This window comes from Halichoerus grypus, chromosome 10, assembly GCF_964656455.1.
Source record: "Halichoerus grypus chromosome 10, mHalGry1.hap1.1, whole genome shotgun sequence".
NCBI classification, from domain to species: domain Eukaryota; kingdom Metazoa; phylum Chordata; class Mammalia; order Carnivora; family Phocidae; genus Halichoerus; species Halichoerus grypus.
Window position 1 is genome coordinate 8,209,285 of NC_135721.1, and position 24,745 is coordinate 8,234,029.

Consider the following 24,745-nt stretch of genomic DNA (forward strand, 5'->3'; position numbering starts at 1 on the left):
ATGTCATAAAGCACCTTGAAAACAAGGACAGCAAAGGCCAGAAACATGATATAAACACACTAAACTTTAACAAGTGCAATGGAGAGAGGAATGAGGATGTATCCAAACAGAATAAGCATGAAAGACACAGAAAAAACAAATCACCTTTAAATGGGACTAAAATTGAAAGGTAATCTAAAGAAGGCCCAAGAATAAAGAAATTTGCTATGTCTTGTCATACTAAGAACCTTAGTCTAAAGGTGAAAAAAAAAAACAAAATAAATTCAACCAACCAAAAACAAAATAAAGCTATTTACCTGAAATATCCTTGGAATTTCTTTAGCATCTGCTCTATATACATCTGTCTGTGTAACTGGTCGGACATGAAATAATTTGCTATAAAAGATTTTTAATAAAGTAATAAAATATTACCAAAGGATCAAATTACATTAGTTATCTATATTTATGTCAGAAGTTAAAACGGACTTTCGACCCATGTTAGAAGGTCAGAGGATACCTTCTTGGTTCTATTAATTCAATCACTCCTTGAGATTTTGAGTATTTCCAGGAACTCAGAAATTTTCTAATTAGTTTCAGAGAACAACATATTAAAGACCCATGAAATAAAGATGTTTTAGCTAACTCTATATCCCGACTTTCATCTCTATGAAGCAAATACAAGAAAATGTAACAACAGTATAGTACGAGCTATACTATATGAGCATATCTATTTACATACTATATGAGTAATAAATAGCACTAATTTGACAAAAAAGGTCACATTACTCTCTTTAAAAGAGAAAGTTTATAAATATTCTAATAAAAACACTTACTCTATATCTAAAACCATGTAAGGATTAGATTGTTCTTTATCTTGTTCACTGTCATAGAAAAGAATCTTCTTACTGCTTACAATCACATACTGTTAAAGAGAGGGAGGGAAGGAATTAATGACTAAAGTTAATATATATCTTACTTATTTTCTTGAAAATAAATTCTACAGCAATAAAAATCTTATAAAATACTTAAGTTAAATAACTAAGAAGTTCTCAATATATCCTTAGAAAAGTCTTCCTTAAAATAACAATAAATTTAATTTGCATACATTTTAAATAAGCAAATTGGAGAGGAAATAAATACAAATATTTTTGGGATTGACTTAGCTTCAAAATCCAGTAACACAGGTAACCTTATTGCTATGGTTTGAATGTCTGTGTTCCGCCCAAATTTTTATGTAAAACCCTAACACCTGAGATGGTGTTAGCGGGAGGGGCCTTTGGAGGTGAATGAATAGGCCATGGGAGGAGAGACCTCCTTAATGGGATTAGTGCCCTTATAAAAGGGGCTCCAGAGATCCCTAGCCCCTTCCCCCATGTGAGGACACAGCAAGAAGTCTGCAAAATGAAAGAGGGCCTTCACCAGAACCCAACCATTTGGCATCCTGATCTTAACTTCCAGGCCCCAGAACTGTGAGAAATAAATTTCTATTGTTCATACACTACCCAGTCTGTTTTGTTATAGCAGCCTGAATACACTAAGACATTTACCAAAAATGAACATCATAATATCAATAAATCATAGTAACAGAGGAAAAGAAATTAATAGGTCTTTCTATCATACCCAGAGTTGTTTTCCCACTGAAACAGCAAAACACCAAGGCCAACAGACTTATGCTTTCCTAACACCAAAACCTGTTTTATTATGATGATGATGATGAAAGGTTTTTTTTTCCCTTCACAAAGATACATTTTATCACATCATTCCAAGTCAGGAAGTGCAAAGTTTTATGTGTCTAAAAGTTCTAGTTACATGTATCTTACAATTACAAATGTAAAACGCTAGAGCTAAACCAAAAGCAAAATAAAAGAACCATATTCAAAAGTATCAATTACCTTTTTAACCCATCCAAACTTCTTAGTGTTGTTTCGTACAGGCAATGAAAGCCATCCTTCTAGTCTTGATTCTATAAATAAGCAGAAGATATGAGGATAAATTTACCAATTCTCCTAAGAAAAGGAGGAATTCAGTAAAATTTTAATATAAAAATCACAGAACAAATCAAATACGCCCTTCAGAATTTATCATTACACATTATCTAGGCTATAACAATTAAGCAGGATCAGTATAAGCAAGTTATGGAATGCCAAACAAAATCCAGGTTACAGTACATTGAAAATACATATTCTATAGCTTATAAAGCCAAATGCTCCCTGCTGATTAAATTCATGCATCTGCAAAGTTCAGCAGAAAAGTACAAGAAAGAGAAGCAGTTCTCTATTCTCACTAGTGCACCCGCATTAGAGTTCTTTATTTTTCCTTTGGAGGCCTATTTATTGATACAGTGCATATGTATCTTCTTCAAAGAGAACACATTTTAAGTGAGTAATTACATGTTGAGAGAAAATGGATTTTTTAAATGGCTAAAATAAAATGAAATAAAACTGTGTATATTACAGATCAAATTTGGTTAATGAATAGCAATATAACTAAAACATTTCTAAATTCCAAAATAGCAAAATCAGTAAAATTCTAGTTCAACAAAAGAAACTGCCTGAATCCTCAGAATTTGTTCCAATGGCATCTGATCAGTACCATTTAATGAAATAATTAGGTGCAACAAGTATTTCTGGAGGTTATTCTTAATAGTCACTTACTGAACTGTGCTAGATGCTTAACATCACTTTTCTTTAATCCCTACAACCCCACGGAAAGGTCACACAGAGATGCACCTGACTCCAGAACCTATACCCTCGCACATCAACAACCTTCTAGACTCTATGAACAGAAATGCTGTCATTAAAAACAGCCTATATAACATAACTGTGTCAACATGGCCCTATACTAAATCAGATGATCTCTAACAACAAGTACACTGAATTTTATTGCTAAAATCTAAAACTTCAATACAATCGCTTGTGACTTATGCTATATATGGTTATATAGCTGGGCAATGTGACAACAATGTAAATAACTATAGCTATTTCACTTTGCATTCAATTCGGTAAGAGACTAAATTTTACCTTATGTTCAACTGCTTATACTCTAATTTCCTATGGCATTTACATTAAACATGGTTTGTACTTACACGAACTTTGTGTTAAACAGAGATTTTACATGTTTTCCATCTAGTTTCTTCATTTAAACTCTTAAGTCCTTTCAGGGCAAAGACTGGGCCAAATTGTCTTAAACTCTCTTTTATGGCCTAACACAACGTTGACTAGCTAAACACTCAATGAAAACCTACATACATCTTCTCAAACAGTCTAGGTGGTTTTTTTTGTACTGTCACTCTTAATATGAAACTTCAGAAAGAATTTCTCGTTGGCTGAAAATGGATGACACAGGCAGTAAAACCATATGCTCTTAAATGATATAAAGTTGACAAAATAAGTCTATCAAATGTAATAGCCACGCCATATGACAATACCTTTAAAAATTCTTTGTTCATGCAGCATTTTCTTTTTAACTGAGACCAGCACAATTTCTTAGAGTTAGTGAATATTAGTTAATGTTATAAAAATTTTGTAAAAGGACTGAAATTAAGGGTAGTGGGGAAAACCCCAAAAGTGAAAGATTTTCAGGATATCACCTGTACCATTAGGTTCCGATGAAATAGGTAAGTAAGGCAAAGATTCTTCTTCTGAGTCAGAATCAGAGTCAAGAAGCATATGAGAACTGGAAGGCTTAGTGGCAATATTGAGAGAAGTAGAGGAACGTTGGTAGGTGAATGACATGGATTCCATAGTGCGTGATTGAGTGATATGAACTATACACCCAACATAAAAGGAAGTAAGAATGCAGAAAGAAGTTAAGAGAAAATAAAATGAAAATTTGAAAAAAGAGCTACCTATAATATATAAAGAGCTAATTTAAGTAACTAAATATGTGGAATTTTCTTTTGCATTTTTTTTCACAAGAATTTTTGTCAAAAATCAATAAATAAAGTTTAAACAGTTGTTTGAATCCCCACTCCAAGGAATATGTTTTTTCTTAAAGAAATGACAAACATTTTTCTCAGGAGCAGTCAATCTCAGGGCTTAACACAATCAACTGCTTTATATTTAAGACAATATTTCAATAAAAATAACATAAAAGCTGAAAATAAATCTGTACCAGGAAATCCATCATCTGCCTCAGCGTCCCCTGGTCCACTGCCTATACTGGAACTATCCAGACCGATATGCAACGCCTGGAGCTGTGACCGCAGCTGCTCAATGTCACTATCTTTACTGTCCAGTGTCATCTGCAGTTCAATTCGAATCTGGCTCTCTTCGGCTATTTGCTACAAGAGATTACATTAAATTAATTGGATGCCATATACCTCATAATTTTGCTTAATTCAGTAACAGTTATGAAGTAATAGAAATGTTCTATAACCAATAAAATATATATAGACATAAAAATACTTCTACTTCTTAAAAAGAAGTCTTCAATCTAGAGTTCAAAAAATATTCTTACAGCCTGCATTTCATTCAGTTCTTTCTGATACTTGATCATCTGCTGGGTCAATTTTTCACGTTCAGATTTAAGCTCCATATGTAGCTTTCTATTCTCTTTCTCTTTTCTCCGCACATCAGTGTCACTACCACGCTTGACAGGTTCTTTTCGATTCATTATCTCAGCCAACTTATTCACAGCCTTAAAAATATAAAAATATAAAGTGTAATCAAATAAAATAAATCATATTGATGGTTCCTGATATTTCACCAAGAGCAAGTTACATGACCACTAATAATCTCCTTCCCTATACACACAGGGTAACAGAGAAACACGGTCTATATTAAATAATACACTCCTTCATTATTCATTATCCTTCTCCAACCTAGATTAGTTTTACACTCTCATGTTTTCTGAGAAATGTAATTTAAAATGTTTATAGGGTTGGATCTGATGTCACTTTCTACCACTCTGAGTTTTTAGTTTCAAGAGAGACTTTTACTGGGCAGATCCACTTTTATCCTGGAGGAAGAAAATTTTGCATTGGCGGCATCACATTAGTAAAATACAGTATGTCCACCCAGAGAACTGAGCATCTGCGAGCCACAAAGATTCATGCTGTAAATACACAACCACAGAGTTGGCAGAAAGATGGTTCAAGAGCCAAAGGTGCCTTTTCAGACTAACCCTTTCTCAGGCTGTCAGCAAATGTTCACTCTCTATAATTTCTTAAAAGCAAAAAAATTTACCAGATGACAATAAAAATTTAGGAGGGAATGTGATTTCAATATGGAAAAATTAAAGAAACTTAAAGTAAACATTGAACTGGACAATGTTAGCCAAATCTAGCAGCTCGCAACTGGGCAAAAACCAGGGAATTGTGATGGTTCACAAATACCGATATACTCAATGACTGCTACAGTCAATCTGCAGAGGGAGACTAAAAAATTTTCAAAATCCTCTTTAGAGTTTATCACACTCACTTGAGTTTTAAGTGTTCTCTCTGTGAGCAGCTGCTTCTCAAACTGTGCTTTAATAGCGGCTGCGCTGATCTCCTCATCTTTCAGCCGTGACAGCTCTGAAACACGGGGAAATGTCAAGATTATATTAATAACTACAGCAGTGACAAAACATTAGCCATATTTAAAATAAACTTTATTCTTTGTTAATACATACGCTCTTGGGCATCTTTCAATTTGTTATTTAATTCTTCTTTCTCATTTGCAAGATTGGCAACATCACTAGTTAGTGTCCTATTCGTTTCTTCAAGCTAAAATATGAAGTGGAAAAAAAAATCATATCCCAATTTACAAAATCTAAGTTATAAAGCAATCATTCAAAATAAAAATAGACTAGAATGCTGCTAAACTCTTATTTTTCTAAGTACATCTATCTCTACACTTTGTGGAACCTTATGGAACTTCACCCTTGATGAAAATTGTGCTAACCATCACAGACTTCGTGTGCACCCCAGGAAGCCAAAACCTGCCCCTTCTCTCAAAAATCCTTAGCAGCATTTTTAATGAGAAAAACATTTAATAAACTAAAAACAAACATTAAAACAAAGCTCTGCATTTCATCATGTAGAATAAACAAATTTTAAAATGGTAGTATTTCTTTCAGAACATTTTCAAACAAAATTTTACTAAAGAAGCTGACATCCTTGTTTATTATTCTCTCCAAATCCTACTCCTACTCTTCCTTCCCATCGGAAAGAAATTGTATTGTGAATTACGTGTTCATCCTCCCCACCCATGACTATATACTTTTGTTACAAACACATAAAACAGTAAATAGTGTGGTTTTATGTGATTTTAAATTGTCCATAAACAGCATCACACTGTATCTTTCTGTAATTGCTTTCACTGGACATTATATTAAGAATTAAACTGTTGGCATATAAAGATTTTTTTTTTTTTTTTAAAGATTTTATTTATTTGACAGAGAGAGACACAGCGAGAGAGGGAACACAAACAGGGAGGGACAGAGGGAGAAGCAGGCTTCCCGCGGAGCAGGGAGACCGATGAGGGGCTTGATCCCAGGACCCTTGGATCATGACCTGAGCTGAAGGCAGATGTTTAACGACTGAGCCACCCAGGCGCCCCTTGGCATATAAAGATCTTAATTAATTTATTTTAACTGATACAGTAGTTCCATCTTCTACCTCATTTCATTTATCCATTCATTTGTCTATTGATAAGACATTTGAATTTTGGGGGTGTCTGGGTGACGCAGTCAGTTAAGCGTCTGCCTTCGGCTTAGGTCATGATCTTGGGGTCCTGGGATCAAGCCCCACGTCAGGCTCCTTGCTCAACAGGGAGCCTGCTTCTCCCTCTCCCTCTGCCGCTCCCCCTCCTTGGGCTCTCTCACTCTCTCCTTCTCTCTCTCGCATAAATAAATAAAATCTTAAAAAAAATAAATAAATAACAAACTTCCACATATTTTAGGACCCTCTTGGGTCCCCTCCCTCTTTGGGAGCTTTGTTTTTTTGGGGAGCTTTGTTTTTTTTTTTTTTTCTTTAAACAAGTAAAGCGAGAGAGGGAACACAAGCAGGGGGAGTGGGAGAGGGAGAAGCAGGCTTCCCACAGAGCAGGGAGCCCAAGTGGGACTCGATCCCAGGACCCTGAGATCATGACCTGAGCCAAAGGCAAACGCTTAATGATTGAGCCACCCAGGCGCCCTCTTTGGAAGCTTTGTATTATCACTTTACTATCGTTCAATAAACTTTGCTTTGGGGCATCTGGGTGGCTCAGACTGTTTAAGTGTGTGCCTTTGGCTCAGGTCATGATCCCAGGGTCCTGGAATCAAGCCCCGCACTGGGCTCCCTGCTCAGTGGGGAGCCTGCTTCTCCCTCTCCCTCTGCCACTCCCCCTGATTGCGCTCTCTCTCTCTATTTCAGTTTGTTATTTAATTCTTCTTTCTCATTTCTTCAAGCTAAATAAATAAAATCTATTAAAAAAAAGACATTTGAATTTTTGCTATTACAAATATTTATGCTGCTATGAAAACTGTGCCTAAATTTCTTCAGCGTATTTATCTTAATATAGACTTTCTCTGGATTATGTGAATATTTAAACTTTCACATTTTGAATATTTAAAATACTTAAAATAAATAATAAATATTTAAAATTGCCATACCACTTACTATACTATGCCATCTACATTTACACTCTCCATAGTTGTAAACGAGAATGTCATTTCCCACATGTCTTTCAAACACCTGAAATTAGTCAGATACTGAATTATGCCATTGTAGTGAGTATGAAATGGTATTTCAAAGTTATTTTATCTAGCCTTTCCTGAAAAGTAGTTATGTTAAGCATCTGCTTATGTATTTAGGGTTTTCTCTTTTGGCCTATTTTTCTTCTGGATTGTTTAACTTTTTCTTAGTGAGCTCGAAGGAGTACCACATGTGTTCCTGATACTGGTCCCTTGATTAACGAATACATTCCAATATCTTCTCCCTCTAATTTGTTTGTTCTCTTCTGCTACAGTAAGTTTTGGATTTTGTTCTAATTGTTTAAAATTTTTCTTTTTCACATTTAGGTCTTTAAGATAGCTAGAATTTATTTTTGTTATGTTGTAAAAGGTAAGGATCTAACTTTATTCCTTTCCCTATAAAAACAGAGTCATCCCAAACCATTTATTACATCTGAATCCTTTTCCACTGATGTGTCTATTACCACTACAACCATATACCACATTCCTATACGTGCATGAATCTGGTTCTGGCCTCCCTACTCATTTCCACTGAACAGGATTAAATATCCTTGTTCCAATACCACACTTTCTAACCACTGTAGCAATTTAATGACAAATTCAACTACTTAATATTTTACTTCTCTTTGAAATTTTCATTACAATTTTTTTCAACCTGCCATAGGAGTACCTTCATGGTAGTTTCAAGATTCTTTTCAACTAAACTTTGTTTGACAAGGAAAAAAAAAAAAGGCTTATACCGTTTCTGCGTCTGGCATTTCCCTTTCACTTTAGTTCTTTCACTCTGAATTTACCAAAAGGTAGCGCGCCATTGGAAGTAGTTCTTTTCTGAGCTTCTGTCTGCCAAACACTGAGAAGCTAATGTTCACTGGATCCAAAATCCTACAGCCAGCATATAAGATTTTTCATTTCCATCTGTAGTACTTCCCTAGTGCTTTTAAGGAAGACTGATGATACAGTAATTTAATTAAAATCAAAAAAGAACTGAAAATTTTACTTACAGATGCAATTGTAGCATCTTTTTCAGTGAGTTCCTGTTTGTGTCTAGCCATCATCTCTTTGATCTCAAGCTCCTTCATGATTTTCTCTTTTTCCAAATCAGAATATTGCTCTTCAGCAATTGAACGAGCCAGCTGTTCTGAATCTGCTTTGGTCAAGGTGATCTCCAGTTGAGCAGCCAAGGAGTCCCTACATTTTAATGACACATTATTTTAATGTCCAATTTTCACTAGGAAGTCAAAGTTTTTGCGTAATGCACTTCATCAACAAATTCTTACTTGGAGTATAGGCACTGTTCTAGAAGAGTACATGACTATGAACAAAAGAGACAAGGATCTTATTTTTACCTTTCTTCCTGTAAGTCCTGTTTCTTCTGTTGTAACTCTTTACAAAGTTTGGTCTTTTCTTCACATTCTTCTTTAAGTTCCCTCACCTGTGTTTTATAGAGGGTCTAAATAGCAAAACAGAACAGAAACATGTCATTGCCACCACCACCATCACCACCATCATCATCGATTTTATTTCTACAAAGTCTATCCAGACAAAAAGTCAAGTTGGACACATACAAGTATGTTCCTGAACACTGAGTAATACTGGGCCCTTGAGCAAATTAATAGTGAATGAGCTTTTCTGGTAAATCAACCAATTAACTAATAAAAGTTCCACTCGTAATTTAGAAGCTAGATTTTCAACTGGAGATCAGACTGAAGTTTCTCATTAAATGACACAGACTGGCAGAATAAATAAAGAGGCAAAGAAAAATATTACTACTTTGTTTATTTTTTTAAAGTTTTTTAAAATTTATTTATTTGACAGAGAGATAGCAAGAGCAGGAACACAATTAGGGAGAGTGGGAGAGGGAGAAGCAGGCTTCCTGCCAAGCAGGGAGCCCGATGCGGGGCTCGATCCCAGGACCCTGGGATCATGACCTGAGCCGAAGGCAGACGCTTAACGACTGAGCCACCCAGGTGCCCCAAAATATTACTAATTTAGACAAGAAAATTTTGTTGGCTTAAATGAAACACAGGTGACATTTCTATGTCATATTTTAAAACCGATCTAAAAAAGTACAAACATTAAAATGACAATTTTATTTCTTTCACTATGAAAATTCTACCTCAAAAAGCCATCCTTTTTTTAATCAACTTCATAGGGCGTTGTGCTTAGAACTATCATTCTAGCAATGATAATAGATCTCTGTTAAGCTATCAACAGTCATTTGCCCAGCTGTTCTTTTTATATGGATTGTGTGGTACAAAACATCCTACCCAAATCCCTGTCTGGTATTCACTATAAGAATCTATTCTAAAGACAAGAATCATTCTCCTAGTTCTGCAGCAAAAAAATTTTTTAAATTCTACAAATACGATAATTTTCAAATTAATGTATCTGGAACTTACGGAGAAATACTGCTCCGCTTCAAGCTGATCCTGAAGTTCTTTCATTTGCCCATCTGCATCTTGACGTTCTCTGTGCAGACATTAAAGCAAAGGTTCAAATAAGCTACACACATAATAAACTAGCAACTCTTGAAATGTGGCCTAGGGAACCACTGGGCATCCCCCGACCCTTAAAAAAAACCCAAGAGGTCAAATTATTTTCCTAATACTAATCATCACTGCATTGTTTTAATTCTCATCCTCTCACGAGTGCGTATGGACTTTTCTTGAAGTTATACAACATAATGATTCATCATTCCAACAGCTAATGAATGTGTGTTTGTATGCTCTTGTGTTTTAAAATTTTCTGTTTTAATTTCTAACACAAAAAATATCATTAGACATAACTCACATAAATAAAAAATTAAGATAATTTTTAAGAGTATAAAGGGGTCCTGAAAATCAAGTAGTGATTAAAGCAGTAATACTAAAAAACAAACTGAGGGTTCTAGAGGGGAGGGGGGTGGGAGGATGGGTTAGCCTGGTGATGGGTATTGAGGAGGGCACGTTCTGCATGGAGCACTGGGTGTTATGCACAAACAATGAATCATGGAACACTATATCTAAAACTAATGATGTAATGTATGGGGATTAACATAACAATAAAAAAATTAAAAAAAAAAAATAAAGCAGTAATACTAAATTACATATTCTCAAACATTCACTGTGATCAGCCACTTCTGCCAACCAAGTAGGAGAATTAAAAGAGCACCTGAAAATTGGTTATCTTAGGATGACTAAAAAAATGACAGGGAGGGGAGGAAAGGAGTGCTCATTTTTATGTTTAAATGTGGATGTTAAATGTGCACGGATCTGTACATATTAAAAAAATTCATTGAGTGCTACATATTTGTGTATTTTTTTCTGTATGTATATTAATCTTCAATAAAGAAATATAGGTAAATAAAAAATAAGTAAAAAAAAAAAAAAAGCAAGCCTAACAACCCATTTAAGAGGTTGGGTTGAAATAAGTTAAACTTTTGGGTTATTAAAAAAAAAACAACATAAAAATTACAATTATTCCAACTCAAAGCTAAGGGGGAAAAAATCATGTTGGAGAACACCACAACATATATGATACAATTAAAAAACAAAACAAAAAAAAACAAAAATCTACAAAAAACTAAACCCTATATACACTTATACAGATGTATATAGGAGAGAGAAAGAAGATATGGAAGGACAACTAACAAACTGCTACTGTTCTCTCTGGAAAGATGAACTACGTCTGCATTCATTAGGGGAAATGGGGGCGCCTAGTGGCTCAGTCGGTTAGGCATCCAACTCTTGATTTCTGCTGAGGTCATGATCTCAGGGTTGTGGGATTGAGCCCAGTGTCAGGCTCCATGCTCAGCGGGGAGATTCTTGAGATTCTAACTCTCCCTCCCCCTCCCCACCCCAACATGTGCTCTCTTTCTCTCTAAAATAAATAAATAAGGGGTGCCTGGGTAGCTCAGTCGGTTAGGCATCTGCCTTTGGTTCAGGTCATGATCTCAGGGACCTGGGCTAGAGCCCTGGGTCAGGTTCCCTGTCAGCAGGGACCCTGCTTGCCTCTCTTTCTGCCACTCCCCTGCTGTGTTCTCTCACCCTCTCTCTCTCAAATAAATAAAATCTTTAAATAAATAAATAAACAAATAAATCTTTAAAAAAATAAAAATAAAAAATAAAGAGCATACACTTTTTCTTTTTAATTATAGTTCTGAGAATTTTATAGGGAGAAAACATTTGAATGCCACTTGATATTTAAAAATATATACAGGAAGAAAGACTCAGATAAAATGATTTAATCATACTATTTTCAATCTGTGTATTACTTAAGGCTTTTATTCTTATTCTTATTTAATAAAATTTGGTCACTTTGTTTACTTATTGGTTCTTAAAACCTCGATATAAAGGAAGTTATCATTCAATATCACTTGTCTGTGTTGTATCCGTATTTTATTATTAAGGTATGTACTATTAAAAATGATGATTCTTATTTTTCTGAATCAAAAATGTGAAAGATGCTAATAATAATATATAAAAGGTCAATTTTTAAGATGATCTCATCATTACCAGCTAAGCCCACTTGCAGCAAACCTCAGTATACTTTTAATATCGTGATCTTGACAAGCTGCTATCATTCGTTTATATGTAACTTTAAAAACCCAGTATTTATCAGGTATTTAAGAAAAGTATTTTTCAAAAAAAAAAAAAAACCCCACATAATATGCACATGGTTGCAATTAAATACTACAGAATGCCACAGAAAAAAATTACAAAGAAAGGTAGCAGTCTCCTTATCCACACCCTAGACACCCTAATCCTACTCCCCTAGAGGAATTTACTTTGTTTCACTTCTGTGTTCTGTTCTTTTGACAATTACCTCCACATCTCAGCTTATTTAAATCTGGACACAAATTTAAAATACTATTTACCAATCCTCCCCTGCCAAAATAGGAAGTGAGCTCTTACCATCCCTAACCTCTCCCCAACCCCTATAATACAGTTGTATCACTGGTCTCAGCCACATAACCACGCCTCACTTCCTACTGCATCAACCACAAACCACAACCCCCCACCCCAGTTTGTGATGAGAACTGCAACACTCCCATCCTTTATCTTGTTTTTGAAATTTCATGAGAACATGTCTAAATGTGGGTCTTTCCTCATTTATTTCCTGCTGAGTCCTTTCAATATAAAGACTTCTCTTTCAGCTATAGGAAACTTTTTTTTTAAGATTGTATTTATTTGAGAGAGAAAGAGTGCAAGAGAGAGAACGAGAGCATAAGCAGGGGGAGGTCAAAGGGAGGAGAAGCAGACCCCCCAATGAGCAGGAAGCCTGACCTGGGGCTCAATCCCAGGACCCCAAGATCATGACCCGAGCTGAAGGCAGAAACTTAACCGACTGAGCCACCCAGATGCCCCTATTATTTAATAACTTCCTCCACTCAGTTTCTCTAGACTTTTTTGGTGCTGGAACTCCTGGGACAGTCTGTGTGTCTTACCTGTTTCTCTCAGATCTTCCATGTCATTCCCTCTTATTCTATGTCTGATGAAATTTCTTTGAATTTTTCTTTGAACCATCCTAATAAATGTATATGATTCATTTTTAACCTTTGACAGCTCTTCCTATTCTGGCTGCCCTTTTTGCATTATGCCAGGTTCTTGTTTAATGGAAGCAGTATCTCCTACAAGTTTTTGATCAATTCTAATTATTACCAACAGGCTTTTTTTTTGGTTTGTGCTTCTTTTTGTTAATTTCTCTTCTTTCCTTGATATATTTTTCATCTGGGGATATGTTTCCTTTTTCTTTATCATAGTCTTTCTCTTTCACACTGCACACTATCCTCAAATGCCTAGTGATACTTGGTTATTCACTTACAAAGGAGATGATAGAAATTTTAATCTCTATGCATGTGGAAGGGGTTTTCTACCTGGCAAACTTCAGTTTGAGAGGCTTAAAAAGCCACATAAGCAGGGGGACCCCTAAAAGGCAAAATGAGAACTCACTCTGTACTAGCAGCTCTAATTTTCTGCCAAGGGTATGCCCAATTTCTTTCTTTTTTTTTTTTTAAGATTTTATTTATTTATTTGAGAGAGAGAGACAGCGAGAGAAGAACACAAGCAGGGGAGTGGGAGAGAGAAGCAGGCTTCCCGCGGAGCAGGGAGCCTGATGCAGGGCTCGATCCCAGGACCCCAGGATCAGGACCTGAGCCGAAGGCAGACGCTTAACGACTGAGCCACCCAGGCGCCCCTGAAACATTTTCTTCTTCACTAATACTTCACTTCATACATACTCCTGGCTGCTGCTTCCTCAGCCCTGTACATCATTAGTGAGGTTTCCACTTGCCACTACCTCATTTACTAAAGAAACTTCTTGTCTTCCAATCCCTCGTAATTCTTGATATGGATTTATGCATTTAAAAAATTCCTTTACTAAAGTTTTATTGGAATCTTGGAAGGAAGACAAGATATATATGTTGACCATTTTCAAATGCAAGCCTACATATAGCACTTCATATGTAAATTCCCATTGCACGTATGTATCATTTTATCCTGGAATTCCAATTACTTACATACCCATCTTACCTCTCCCTAAGGAGTAACTTCTGATAAAATGCTACTAAGATTCTTAAAGGTACGAAATGTGCCTGATTCATCTTTGAATCTCCCACAGTGACTATGAGTGCCTTACACATTACAGGTAAGCATTCATTCATGCAACATTTGAGAATGTACTAAGTGCAAGACATTAATTAGTGGTTGGAGAGAACAAAACAGCAAAAGAGATGGTTGCCATTCAGTGAACTTATAATGTACTAGGTGGTTAAGACAACAAATGTGAGTTCTTTGGGGGAAAGGGGATTGGGAACTGAAGGATTAAGAAACAACAGATCCATGTGTACTTACAAAGAAAACGAGGGGCATATATAGTAAGTACTATAAATTTGATATAAGCAAAATGTAATTAGATCAAGAGAGGAAACACAATCTAGATGTTTAATCAGCTCTTACATTCATATAACCACTAACCACTATGGTTAGAACAGATACTATGGAGAATATCTATTTAGTCAAGTTGTTTTAAGGGTCCACAGCTTGCACTCTTGACCAAAACTGGGCCAATGAATTCCATCCCAGAACTTAGGGTACTTTCTGAAATTGGGGTCCAGAAAAGTCAAATCAGAGTCTCTCCAAATAAATGAAGCTATAAGATATATCTCTAGAAGGCGCCTGGGTGGCTCAGTCGGTTAAGCGGCTGCCTTCAGCTCAGGTCATGATCCCAGGGTCCTGGGATCGAGTCCCGCATCGGGCTCCCTGCTCTGCGGGGAGCCTGCTTCTCCCTCTCCCTCTGCCTGCTTCTCTGCCTACTTGTGTTCTCTCTCTATCTCTCTGTCAAATAAATAAATAAAATCTTTAAAAAAAAAAAAAGATATATCTCTAGAGCTTGTCCTTCTTTAAAGACCAAGTTTTCTGTTAAATGGAAAAAAATAGGTCTAAAATGAAAGAGAAGAATAAAGCTAATATATAGGGGAAAAAAAACAAAGATGAAGATACCTAAATATTGTTCAAGTTTCTAGTTCTAATTTTCAAAAGTTGAAATCTCATCAAGTTTAAGAGTCTAGGCTTACCCAGGCAACAGATCAGCAAAAAGAACAAAATCTTTTAAATCATCCTTTCCTAGATAGTGTCAATATAAGAATGCTTGGTCATCCTTTCCTAAATAGTGTCAATCTTATTGACCTGTCACAGGTCTGTAAAAAGCAAGCAATTAACGATGATAAGAAGAGAGGAATAGTCGCAGTAGTATAGTAGTTTTGGCGTTGTTTTTTCTTTTTAGATTTTATTTATTTGTCAGAATGAGAAAGAGAGAGAGAGTGTGTGCATAAGCAGGGGGTGTGGCAGGCAGAGGGAGAAGATGTGGAACTTGATCCTAGGACCCTGGGATCATGACCTGAGCTGAAGGTAGATGCTTAACTGAGTCACTGAGGCATCCCTGCAGTATAGTAGTATTAACAGTAATAGTTGTACTAGTATGGCCCCTACCGTTTATTGTGTGCTAGATGCTATAAATATATCATTGTTATCCTTACAGAATGCCTAACAAGGAAGCTCTTATTGCCTCTTTTTGTAGGTTTTATGATAAAAGGCTCAAAAAGGGGGCACCTGGATGGCTCAGTCAGTTAAGTGTCCTACTCTTCATTTCAGTTCAGGTTATGAACTCAGGGTCCTGGGATTGAGCCCCACATTGGGCTCTGCGCTTAGTGGGGAGTCTGCTTGAGGATTCTCTGCCCCCACCCTGCTCGTGCTCTCTCACTCTCTCTCTAAAATAAATAAATAAATCTTAAAAAAAAAAAAAGGCTCAGAGAGGTTAAATATTTTGCCTGATGCTGGTCAGCTAGTAAGTAACGGGACTGGAATTCATACCTCAATCTGTATCCAAAACCTATGTTCTTTCCAAATAACTGGGATCCAATATGACCTTTGATCATGATTCAGAAGTATTTATACTATTAATGACTGAATGGGACAAACTTTAATGGTATATTTACTGTACACCTTAAAGGATTTTAACACTATGTTTTCTATTTTCTAAGCAAATTAAATAGAATACTAAAGTGTATCATAAAAAATGATTTAAAAATTTATATGATATTTGCTTAATAATCAAACATGTCCAAGTCCCAGGAACTGAAGGAACAAACAAAAAGCACATGGACAGTAAGCTTGAAGAACAGTGCTGAGAAGGAATCTTAAGAGCATGAAGTGAAAATCCCAGACAGTTTCTTCTAGTCCAACAGCAACATTCTATCATTGTATCATAATAAGGTAGAAGTAGTAAGAAATCACTGGGGAAGCAAATATAATCTTCTTGAAGGACAACAGTGGCACTCAACACATTACTTATACAGAAAAAAGGGCAAATGTGGTCAAGACTATGACATGATCAAAAGAAAATCCCCAGGTAAATCAAAATTAAGATAATTTACATGTGGATAGTTGTACATATTAATAAAACTTTGTCTCAAACAATTTACTTACTTTCGAAGTTCAGCATTCTGCTTTTCCAAGCTCATTTTCATTTCCATGAGATGATTATTCTCTTGTTTTAACTGCTTTTCTGACATTTTTAGTGTGTTAACTTGCTGTGTTTGCATCTTCAAGTCATTTTGTGTAAGGCAGCGCTTCTGAGTTTCCTGCTCTATTTTTAATGTCAAATTTCTAACCTAAAAAATAAATTGTCTACTTGGTAAAATATAAGTAATGATTTGATCTTTTTTATCAATGAAGCTTGCAGCAAATATGATCATGCAAAACAGACTCTGCCCTTAGGCAGTTAATTCATTTCATGAGAAAATATTTTTATGTATTTCTGATGTCCTATTTTTTAAATAAAATATGGTCTTTACGGTAAAAATAACTTAAAAATTTTTTAATTATGTGTCATTATTTAGCATATCAGCCAAATTCAGTAAAATTAAAGGCTGCAGAATATTATTTTATAAGAAAAAATTTTAAATTATGAAACTATCATTACATATCATTACAGATAAACCTAAGTTGATTATGAATTTATTACATAGTTTATTATTACTTATTAGTAAACTTCCTACTCACGTCCTCATTTAGCACATCCTTCTGTTTAAGGAGTTCATTGATTTTCTGCTGTGACTGTTTGAGGTCACAGTCAAATATAGAGCATCTCTTCTCAGCTTCCAGCAGTAGGTTCTCCACTTTCTGCTTTAACATCCTTTCCTCTGACAGCTTTTTCTCCATTTCTATTGCCACAAAAATGGACACAATCATGTTCACAAACAAAATATGCATATCAAATACATGCATGACACAGTGCTATAAAAATTATAGTAAATGATGATAGCTTAAAAACATTTTTTAAATTTCCAATTTAACATTTTCATCACCCTTCTTAATGAGTTTGAAATGTCAACAGTTTCATGCTTGGAATTCAGGCATTTATTTCATTTGCAGTGTGGAAAAACCTACCACACTGCAATATTACATCTATTCCAATGGAAGTAAAATAATTCTGCCTTCACTGATGGTTCTAAAAGAGTCTTAATCTTTTTAATAAATATTTATTTTATTTTCCTGCTACTCTGTGCCTCTCAGTGTTCCTCTTCTTACCCTAAACATTCCAGTAGATTTTTTATGTCTATGGCTCTTTCCATATTAGCATATTACTATGCAGAGGATGACAATTATATTTTGGGGAAATGGTAAAGGACAAGACTCTGGGACCAAACTTCCTGAGGTTAAACCCTAACTCTAACATGTCCTAATTATTTGCCTGGGCAAGTTAATTAACCTCTCTGAGGTTCAATTTCCTCATCTCTAGAATGGTGATAACAGTACCTATCCTCCCTCACAGGGATGTTATGAAAAGATTCTGAGTTAATATTTGTGTGGCACTTAAATGCTGCCTGGCATATGACAAGCATTTGATAAGTGCTCACTATTCAAGGAGAATGTTTAATGACCTGATGAGAATGTTCACAGTATTATTTTAAAAGAAAAAATGCAAAACAGTATAAAATATTTCAGAAAAAATACAAAATATCCTCCTGATTAGTAAGACTGTGATTAATCTTTATTTCTTTATACTTTCCTGTATTTTCTAAATGATTTGTAGTAAACTTTTAATTTGTTTTATTAACCAGAAAAGGCTTTTAAAAGCTTTATTTTTTTTTAAGATTTTATTTATTTATTTGAGAGAGAGTGAGAACATGAGCAGGGGGAGGGTCAGAGGAAGAAGTAGACTCCCTGCTGAGCAGGGAGCTGGACACAGGGCTTGATCCCACGACCCCAGGATCATGAGCGGGGCTGAAGGCAGACACAACCGACTAAGCCACCCAGGCGCCCCTTAAAAGCCTTTTTAAATCTTGAAGTGAAGAGCAGGCAAAGTCTATCTCTAAGCAAGTGATTTCATATTAAATGCCAGTTATTACCATTAAAGAATTACCTTTTGATGTATTAGAAAATCTGTTCAAATTCAATTGGGCTCCTCTGCTCTTTCATACCTAATGCTTGATATTTGATTATCATTTATTACAGTTATATAAACCTATGAATTTTCAATTTTTAATGACCTGTCTTCAAAAGTGTGAAAAAAATGAAACTGTTCTTCACATTCTACTAGTAACAGCTAATATTTCTAAGTACTTTCCCCCATCGTTGCACTTGGTTTTCACAACAACCTAATACTCTAATTGTCTCTTTAGAGGAAACAATGAACAAAAGGAAAAAAAAGGGTAACTATGGACAAGGTCACATAACTAGTAATTCATTAGTAAGCCATATTCTTAATCAAAGGAAGCCATGACATGCAGTAGAAAGAACAAAGGCTTTTAGACCCGGACATGGACAGATGTACTCATTTAAAAAAATCACCCTAATGTGGACACAGAGAATAGAAAGGGGTACAAGTGAACTTACTGAGGTGATGAAAACACAGATTCCACAACTTGTTTTGAATGGTGGTTACATGTGTGTATTACAATGTGAAAAGTGCCTGCATTTTATTGCACCTAAATTACACCTCAAAAGAAATTCAACTCTATCTTCTAAGCCACTGACAGGGAAACACGACCCAATAACTTCCTCTCTTGTAATTAGATTTTTCTAACTAAAGCACTCATTTAATCTCTTAACATCCTTAATTAGTGCCTTAAACTAAACTGATTTTAACCAAAAAATCTCCAATTTTAATTACATTCAATAATTGAAAAGCTATTTTTTTGCTAAGTTATTCATAAATGTTATGCTTCAGTATGAAATAAAAGTTCTGCTTAAGAGTTCTATGAATCTTTCACAAGAGTATTTTATTAATTTCCTTTGGAACTTCAAATCCATCATAATTATAAGCAGTCAGTTAGGAAAACAAGAAATTATCCTAAGACAATTCCAAGATACATGCTGGTTTGTGGAAAAGTTAACTCTGTTATCTTACCCTACACTCCTTAGTAGTGGATGACTTTGACCAAATCTAGCTAGGATCTTCATCATGCCAGAGTTCAAAATATTCAATGAGCTTATATTCTAGTTAGGTCAGCCACTATTTTTAAAACATTTATCTTACATAAACTGGCAACAATTTTATTATACAAACTGGTGAAATGTCAAACCAAATATTACAAAAAGAGGAAATCCCCCCAAATCTGAATATATCTAGAACTTCAGGCTCTGTATGCCTGTTACTATTGATACCACTGAAATATTAATTTCTCTCTGATCCTTAAATTTGGTTGAGTAATTTTGTGTTTGGGCCTTACTATCTTAGAAATGATTGTTGCCATAAAGGAAGAAAGTGATATGTATATAAAGCTTCCCTAATGTTTTTTTCTCTCCAGTTCCCAATATTTGACAATAAAATGTAAAAAATTATTTTTCAAAATCAAAGAGTTGACTACAGAATCAATCCTTAGTATAATGCTGCGGGAAAACTCTCTTAGAAAAAAAGCATACCTTTCATGGCTTCTGATTTTGCTTCTTCAATGGATTCATAAATCTTATTTTTATCTGCCAGCCGTGCTTTTGTAGCCTTATGCTCAGCTTCTTCTTGTTCTAAGCTCTGCTGTATAACTTTTAGCTGGTATGTCATATCTATTTCCATGTTGTTCTTTTCCTATTAAGGATTTAAAATAGCAACTATCAACAAAAAAGACTGGCTCACAATTTCAAAAACTTATAAAGTTGTTTTTTACAGGATAAGAATGTTCAATACCTTTCCTCCTCTCTTCACTCGAACTTCTTATAAAAGTGATCCATGGAATCCACCTCCCATGGCACCCATATCCCATCCCTCCACTCTACTGTTTGGAGATCTGCACTGAGGGCCTTTGATCTCAATAGAGTAACCAATGATATTCTCAACATCAGATTCAACAAACATTTTCAGTCTTTATCTCATTTAGACTCACTGTTGCCCTTGAAACTATTTCCTTGACATACCTGACATTATCTCATTTAGACTCACTGTTGCCCTTGAAACTATTTCCTTGACATACCTGACATTATCTCATTTAGACTCACTGTTGCCCTTGAAACTATTTCCTTGACATACCTGACACCGAACTCACTTAGCTCCCCGCTTTCTGTTCTCATCTTTTCTGTCACTTATGAAGTTTTCCCCCAGCTGTTCCTTGAATGCTGGTGTTCTCTGGAGGTAATGTTCTTCAGCCACAAAGCTTCTCCCCCTTCCTGTATCATTATTTCTCACTTTTAAAACATATCTATTATTTTTATTTCCCTTTGCTGTATCTAAAGATAAATTTTCAGGATCCTCTACCATTTACCCTCTCATATTCCACATAGGGGACTTGTTTTAAGTTGGGAATCTAACAATAGATGTCAATTCCCTATATATTCTCAAAAGGATTTTCTAATTTTTTGTTTTCTATAGTTTGTATCATAAATGTAGATATTTCTTTTGTTTTTCAAATAAATCTTTAATATTGAAAATGATTTTTTCAATCCACCAACAGAGTAATCTACTCTGCCCTGAAAAACCACTGTTCTAAACAATCTCTTCCCAAATAGGTTTTTTCATTCATAGGGCTTCAGCTACTTCTGTACCAATGACTCTCAAATATTTCTAGCTTCAACGAACACAGTTTACAGCTTTGTAAACATCCCAATTTGGCTAACTCACAGGCACCTCAAACTTAGGACTAAAATGGATTTGTCATTGTCTCTTCTAAAAGAGCTGTTTTCCTTTTTTCTTTTGTATTTAGCGGTACCATTATATATCTTGTCACAAAGTAGGAACCTAGAACTCATCCTTAATTAAGTACCACACACATGCCTAAGTGCTGCCAAATATTCTTCCTCCAAATATTTCTCAGATTCATCCTTATTTTCCATCCTTTTAACCACTGTACTAGTTAATTCTCCATTATCTGAATTACTGAAAAAGCCTCTGACTAGTCTCCCTACCTCTTATCTTGTCCCAGTCAAATTTATTCTCTTCATGGTACACAATGATCTATCTTAAATGTACCTCTAGTAAGAGCATCCACTTATAAAGTCCTTCAGTGGCTAGTCCATTACCTAAAGAAACTAAGTTTAAGAGAGTATTCAAAATCTTACATGATCTAGCTCATGCCTAGCTCTGTAGCCTCATTCTGGTCACTGAATTCCTCACACTTAACACTAGGACCATACTGCTGTCTTCAGGCCAATTTTGGTCTGATGTCTATTTCTGTAAAATTTCACTGGAATATAGCCACACCCATTCCTTTATGTACTGCAGCAGAGCTGAGATGCAACAGAGACCATATGGCCTTCAAAGCCTGAAATATTTATCATCTCTCCCTTAAAAGATTAAACTTTGTTGACCCCTGCTCTATACTCCAGAAATACTGAACAGTTTGCATTAAATAAACCAACTATCCCTTTTCTATTTTCCATCCTCTGTACCTTTGTTCATGCTGTCTTCCCCAACTCAGAATGTGCCTTTACCCTGCCAACCAATCCTGCCCTGTCAGACTGGGGCTTTATTCTGTGCATCCAATATACCCTATTCATTCTTCTAGCATTCTATTTACCATGCTGCATTAGAATTATCTGTGTACCTTATTATTACTTTAGAAGCTACTCATTAGATTGTGAGACTTATTTTAATCAATTTTTTTTTAAGTAGGTCCCACGCCCAACATGGGACTTGAACTCATGATGTTGAGATCAAGAGTCACATGCTCTACCATTTGAGCCAACCAGGCACCCAACTGTGAGACTGTTAAAGGCAAGCAAGGACTGCATCCTGGTATTTCTACCACAGATGACTTATTTAAATACTTAAATGAATGAATAAATAAGTGAACAAAAATACCACATTAACTGCACAGTCTAGAAATTATCCCTGGCTCATAGTATTTTTAAAGAAAAACTTCTAAATGCCAAAGCCATGATAACTTTCTATCATTTTTAAGACGTTATAAGTCAAAATTTGAGTTTTCCTTGGATCCCTAGGGAGAAACATCCACTGAAAGCATAGTGATTTCTCTTATTTTATTTTTTTTTTAAGATTTTATTTATTTGAGAGAGAGAGCAAATGAGCAGAGGGAGAGGGAGAGGGAAAAGCAGACTCCTCCGATGTGGGGCTCGACCCCAGGACCCTTGGGATCATGACCTGAGCAAAAGGCAGCCACTTAACCAACTGAGCTACCCAGGTGCCCCTGATTTCCCTTATTTTAAAGTAAGTTTTCCAATCTGAAATTCTATAGTCATTTTCTTAAAAAATATAAAGCCGAACATGTTTTACCTTTTCCAAATCAGTAAGTCTCTCCTGTAGTTGTCTCTTCTCCATCTCTGCTTTTGCTAATAAGATTTTGCCATTCTTTAAATCTTCTTCTAGGCCAGATATTCTACCTAAAATTGCAAAATTTTAAAAACAATAAGCCCACAAAGTATATACATATTAAATTAAGAGTAAAAAATTTTAGAAGTCACCTCATAGTTTGGAGCTATTATTTATGAGCAGTTTTATAAGTGTTGGTAGAGTGCCTTATAGTGAAGTCAACTGGAACCCAAACCACCACCTTGAGAGGTGGTTTGACAACCTAAAATATTTCACACTATTTTAAAGTAAACCTTCTATTCATAAAAGTTTGTATCAATGCATTTCCAACACCCTAACTTCACATAACAGAGTAGTATATTCAGAAATGTGCTACTCCAACACATTATCCATCATCTAAAGTTATTTCCAAAATACAAATCACCAAGATGAATTCAAGTGTAATCTCTACTTTTAATACCTTGTAAGTCATTAATTATCTCGGATCCATGAGTTCGGTCCCTCCTTTCAGATTCTAGAACTGACTGAAGATTGATAAATTCCTTTTCAAGTTTTAACTTAGCCGTCTCCAGCAGGCAATTTTTATCTTGAAGATCTCTATTGTTAGATTCCAGCTGCTGAATCTGTTTTGAACTTTCTGCCTGGGTTTTTCTTAACCGGGCCGCAGTATCAGATTCTGTTCTCAGCAAAGCATTGGTTTCATCCAGCTGTTATTCCATTCAAAATCAAACAACAACAAACACAGGCATATATAATGAAAATACTTCCATTTAGTACCCCCATTACAAACTATTTAAAATAAGAAAAAAACTAAGAATATTTTCCTAATGATTTCCCTTTAAAATCTCCCTTTAAAATCAGAGGCAAAGAAGGCCTTTTTGTAACATTGCCAGCTAAAAGTAGTATTAATAAGTTATCATTAAGAAAATTCAATATCCTTACTACAACTGAGATCAACCTACTTGTCTCTGGAGCTGATTCACTTTCTCAGTGGATATTTGAGAGTTCTGATTTCTTTTTTTCAAATCTTCAAGTTGATCCTTTAAACTGTTAACTATAATAAAAAGCATTTCAGTGGCAAGCTTCAACACAACACATACATACATACACACTTAATTTTTTTCTTGGTAAGTATTTAATATTCTACACCACAAACCATCATTTTCCAAATTTCGTTTCTTGTCTGCTTCGTGATCAGCTTTCCGCTGATATTCTGCATTTTTGTGTTGAAGAAGTGCCTTTTCTCTTTCTAATTGTCTTAATGCTGATTCCACATTTTTCCTTAAAGTAATCTGAAATAATGCTTAAAGTTATTACCAAAGGAAAGAATGCACAAAAATCAAAGAAAAGAATATTTCAGTATTTCAAGCAGATAAAAGACACCTTTAAAAATAAGCTATAACTGCTGTTTTGTTAAAACTCACAATATTTTCCATCATTTTCAAAATAGCACACCTCTCTTAAATTATCAAGACCACAGTGTTCATTATTCACTACTGAAAGTCAAACTTTCTGAAACATTCCATTACCACTGAACCATCTTCACTTGATATAAACTATGGATCTAAAATGTTATGAACAGAAATTTAAAGGAAGAAACAATGGTTACTTTCTGTTGTTAAGCCAAGTAATTAATACAAAAGCAAATTTTTTTTACTTGCAATATCTACACATACTAAATAAGTCAAATTTGCAAAAACATAACAAAATGAAGTCTATCATCATGGTTATCCTGTACTTTTAGTTTTGTTCACCAATGCTAGAAGGTAGGTCTGACTATAAATCAAGATATGTATTAATACGGTTCTAAGAGAAATCTGCAGGAAAGTCAGGCATCAAAACTTTTAGTGGACAAAAATGTTAATAAAAGCAT

General features: G+C 35.1%; 1 protein-coding gene across 1 annotated transcript in view; it reads right to left on the reverse strand.

Moving 5' to 3' along the window:
• ROCK2 (Rho associated coiled-coil containing protein kinase 2) overlaps positions 1-24,745 on the reverse strand; it is a 142,764-nt gene that overhangs the window by 11,750 nt on the left and 106,269 nt on the right. Inside the window, exons 14-30 of the mRNA XM_078055974.1 lie at positions 24,029-24,164; positions 23,835-23,926; positions 23,333-23,579; positions 22,837-22,943; positions 20,040-20,199; positions 17,175-17,335; positions 16,599-16,783; positions 10,035-10,104; positions 8,982-9,085; positions 8,637-8,823; positions 5,593-5,686; positions 5,400-5,494; positions 4,438-4,617; positions 4,093-4,261; positions 1,872-1,942; positions 813-901; positions 297-375 (exon numbers count right to left, since the gene is read on the reverse strand). Of these exons, the coding sequence (XP_077912100.1) occupies positions 297-375; positions 813-901; positions 1,872-1,942; positions 4,093-4,261; positions 4,438-4,617; positions 5,400-5,494; positions 5,593-5,686; positions 8,637-8,823; positions 8,982-9,085; positions 10,035-10,104; positions 16,599-16,783; positions 17,175-17,335; positions 20,040-20,199; positions 22,837-22,943; positions 23,333-23,579; positions 23,835-23,926; positions 24,029-24,164 (2,226 nt within the window). The remainder of the gene's footprint in view (positions 1-296; positions 376-812; positions 902-1,871; positions 1,943-4,092; positions 4,262-4,437; positions 4,618-5,399; positions 5,495-5,592; positions 5,687-8,636; positions 8,824-8,981; positions 9,086-10,034; positions 10,105-16,598; positions 16,784-17,174; positions 17,336-20,039; positions 20,200-22,836; positions 22,944-23,332; positions 23,580-23,834; positions 23,927-24,028; positions 24,165-24,745) is intronic.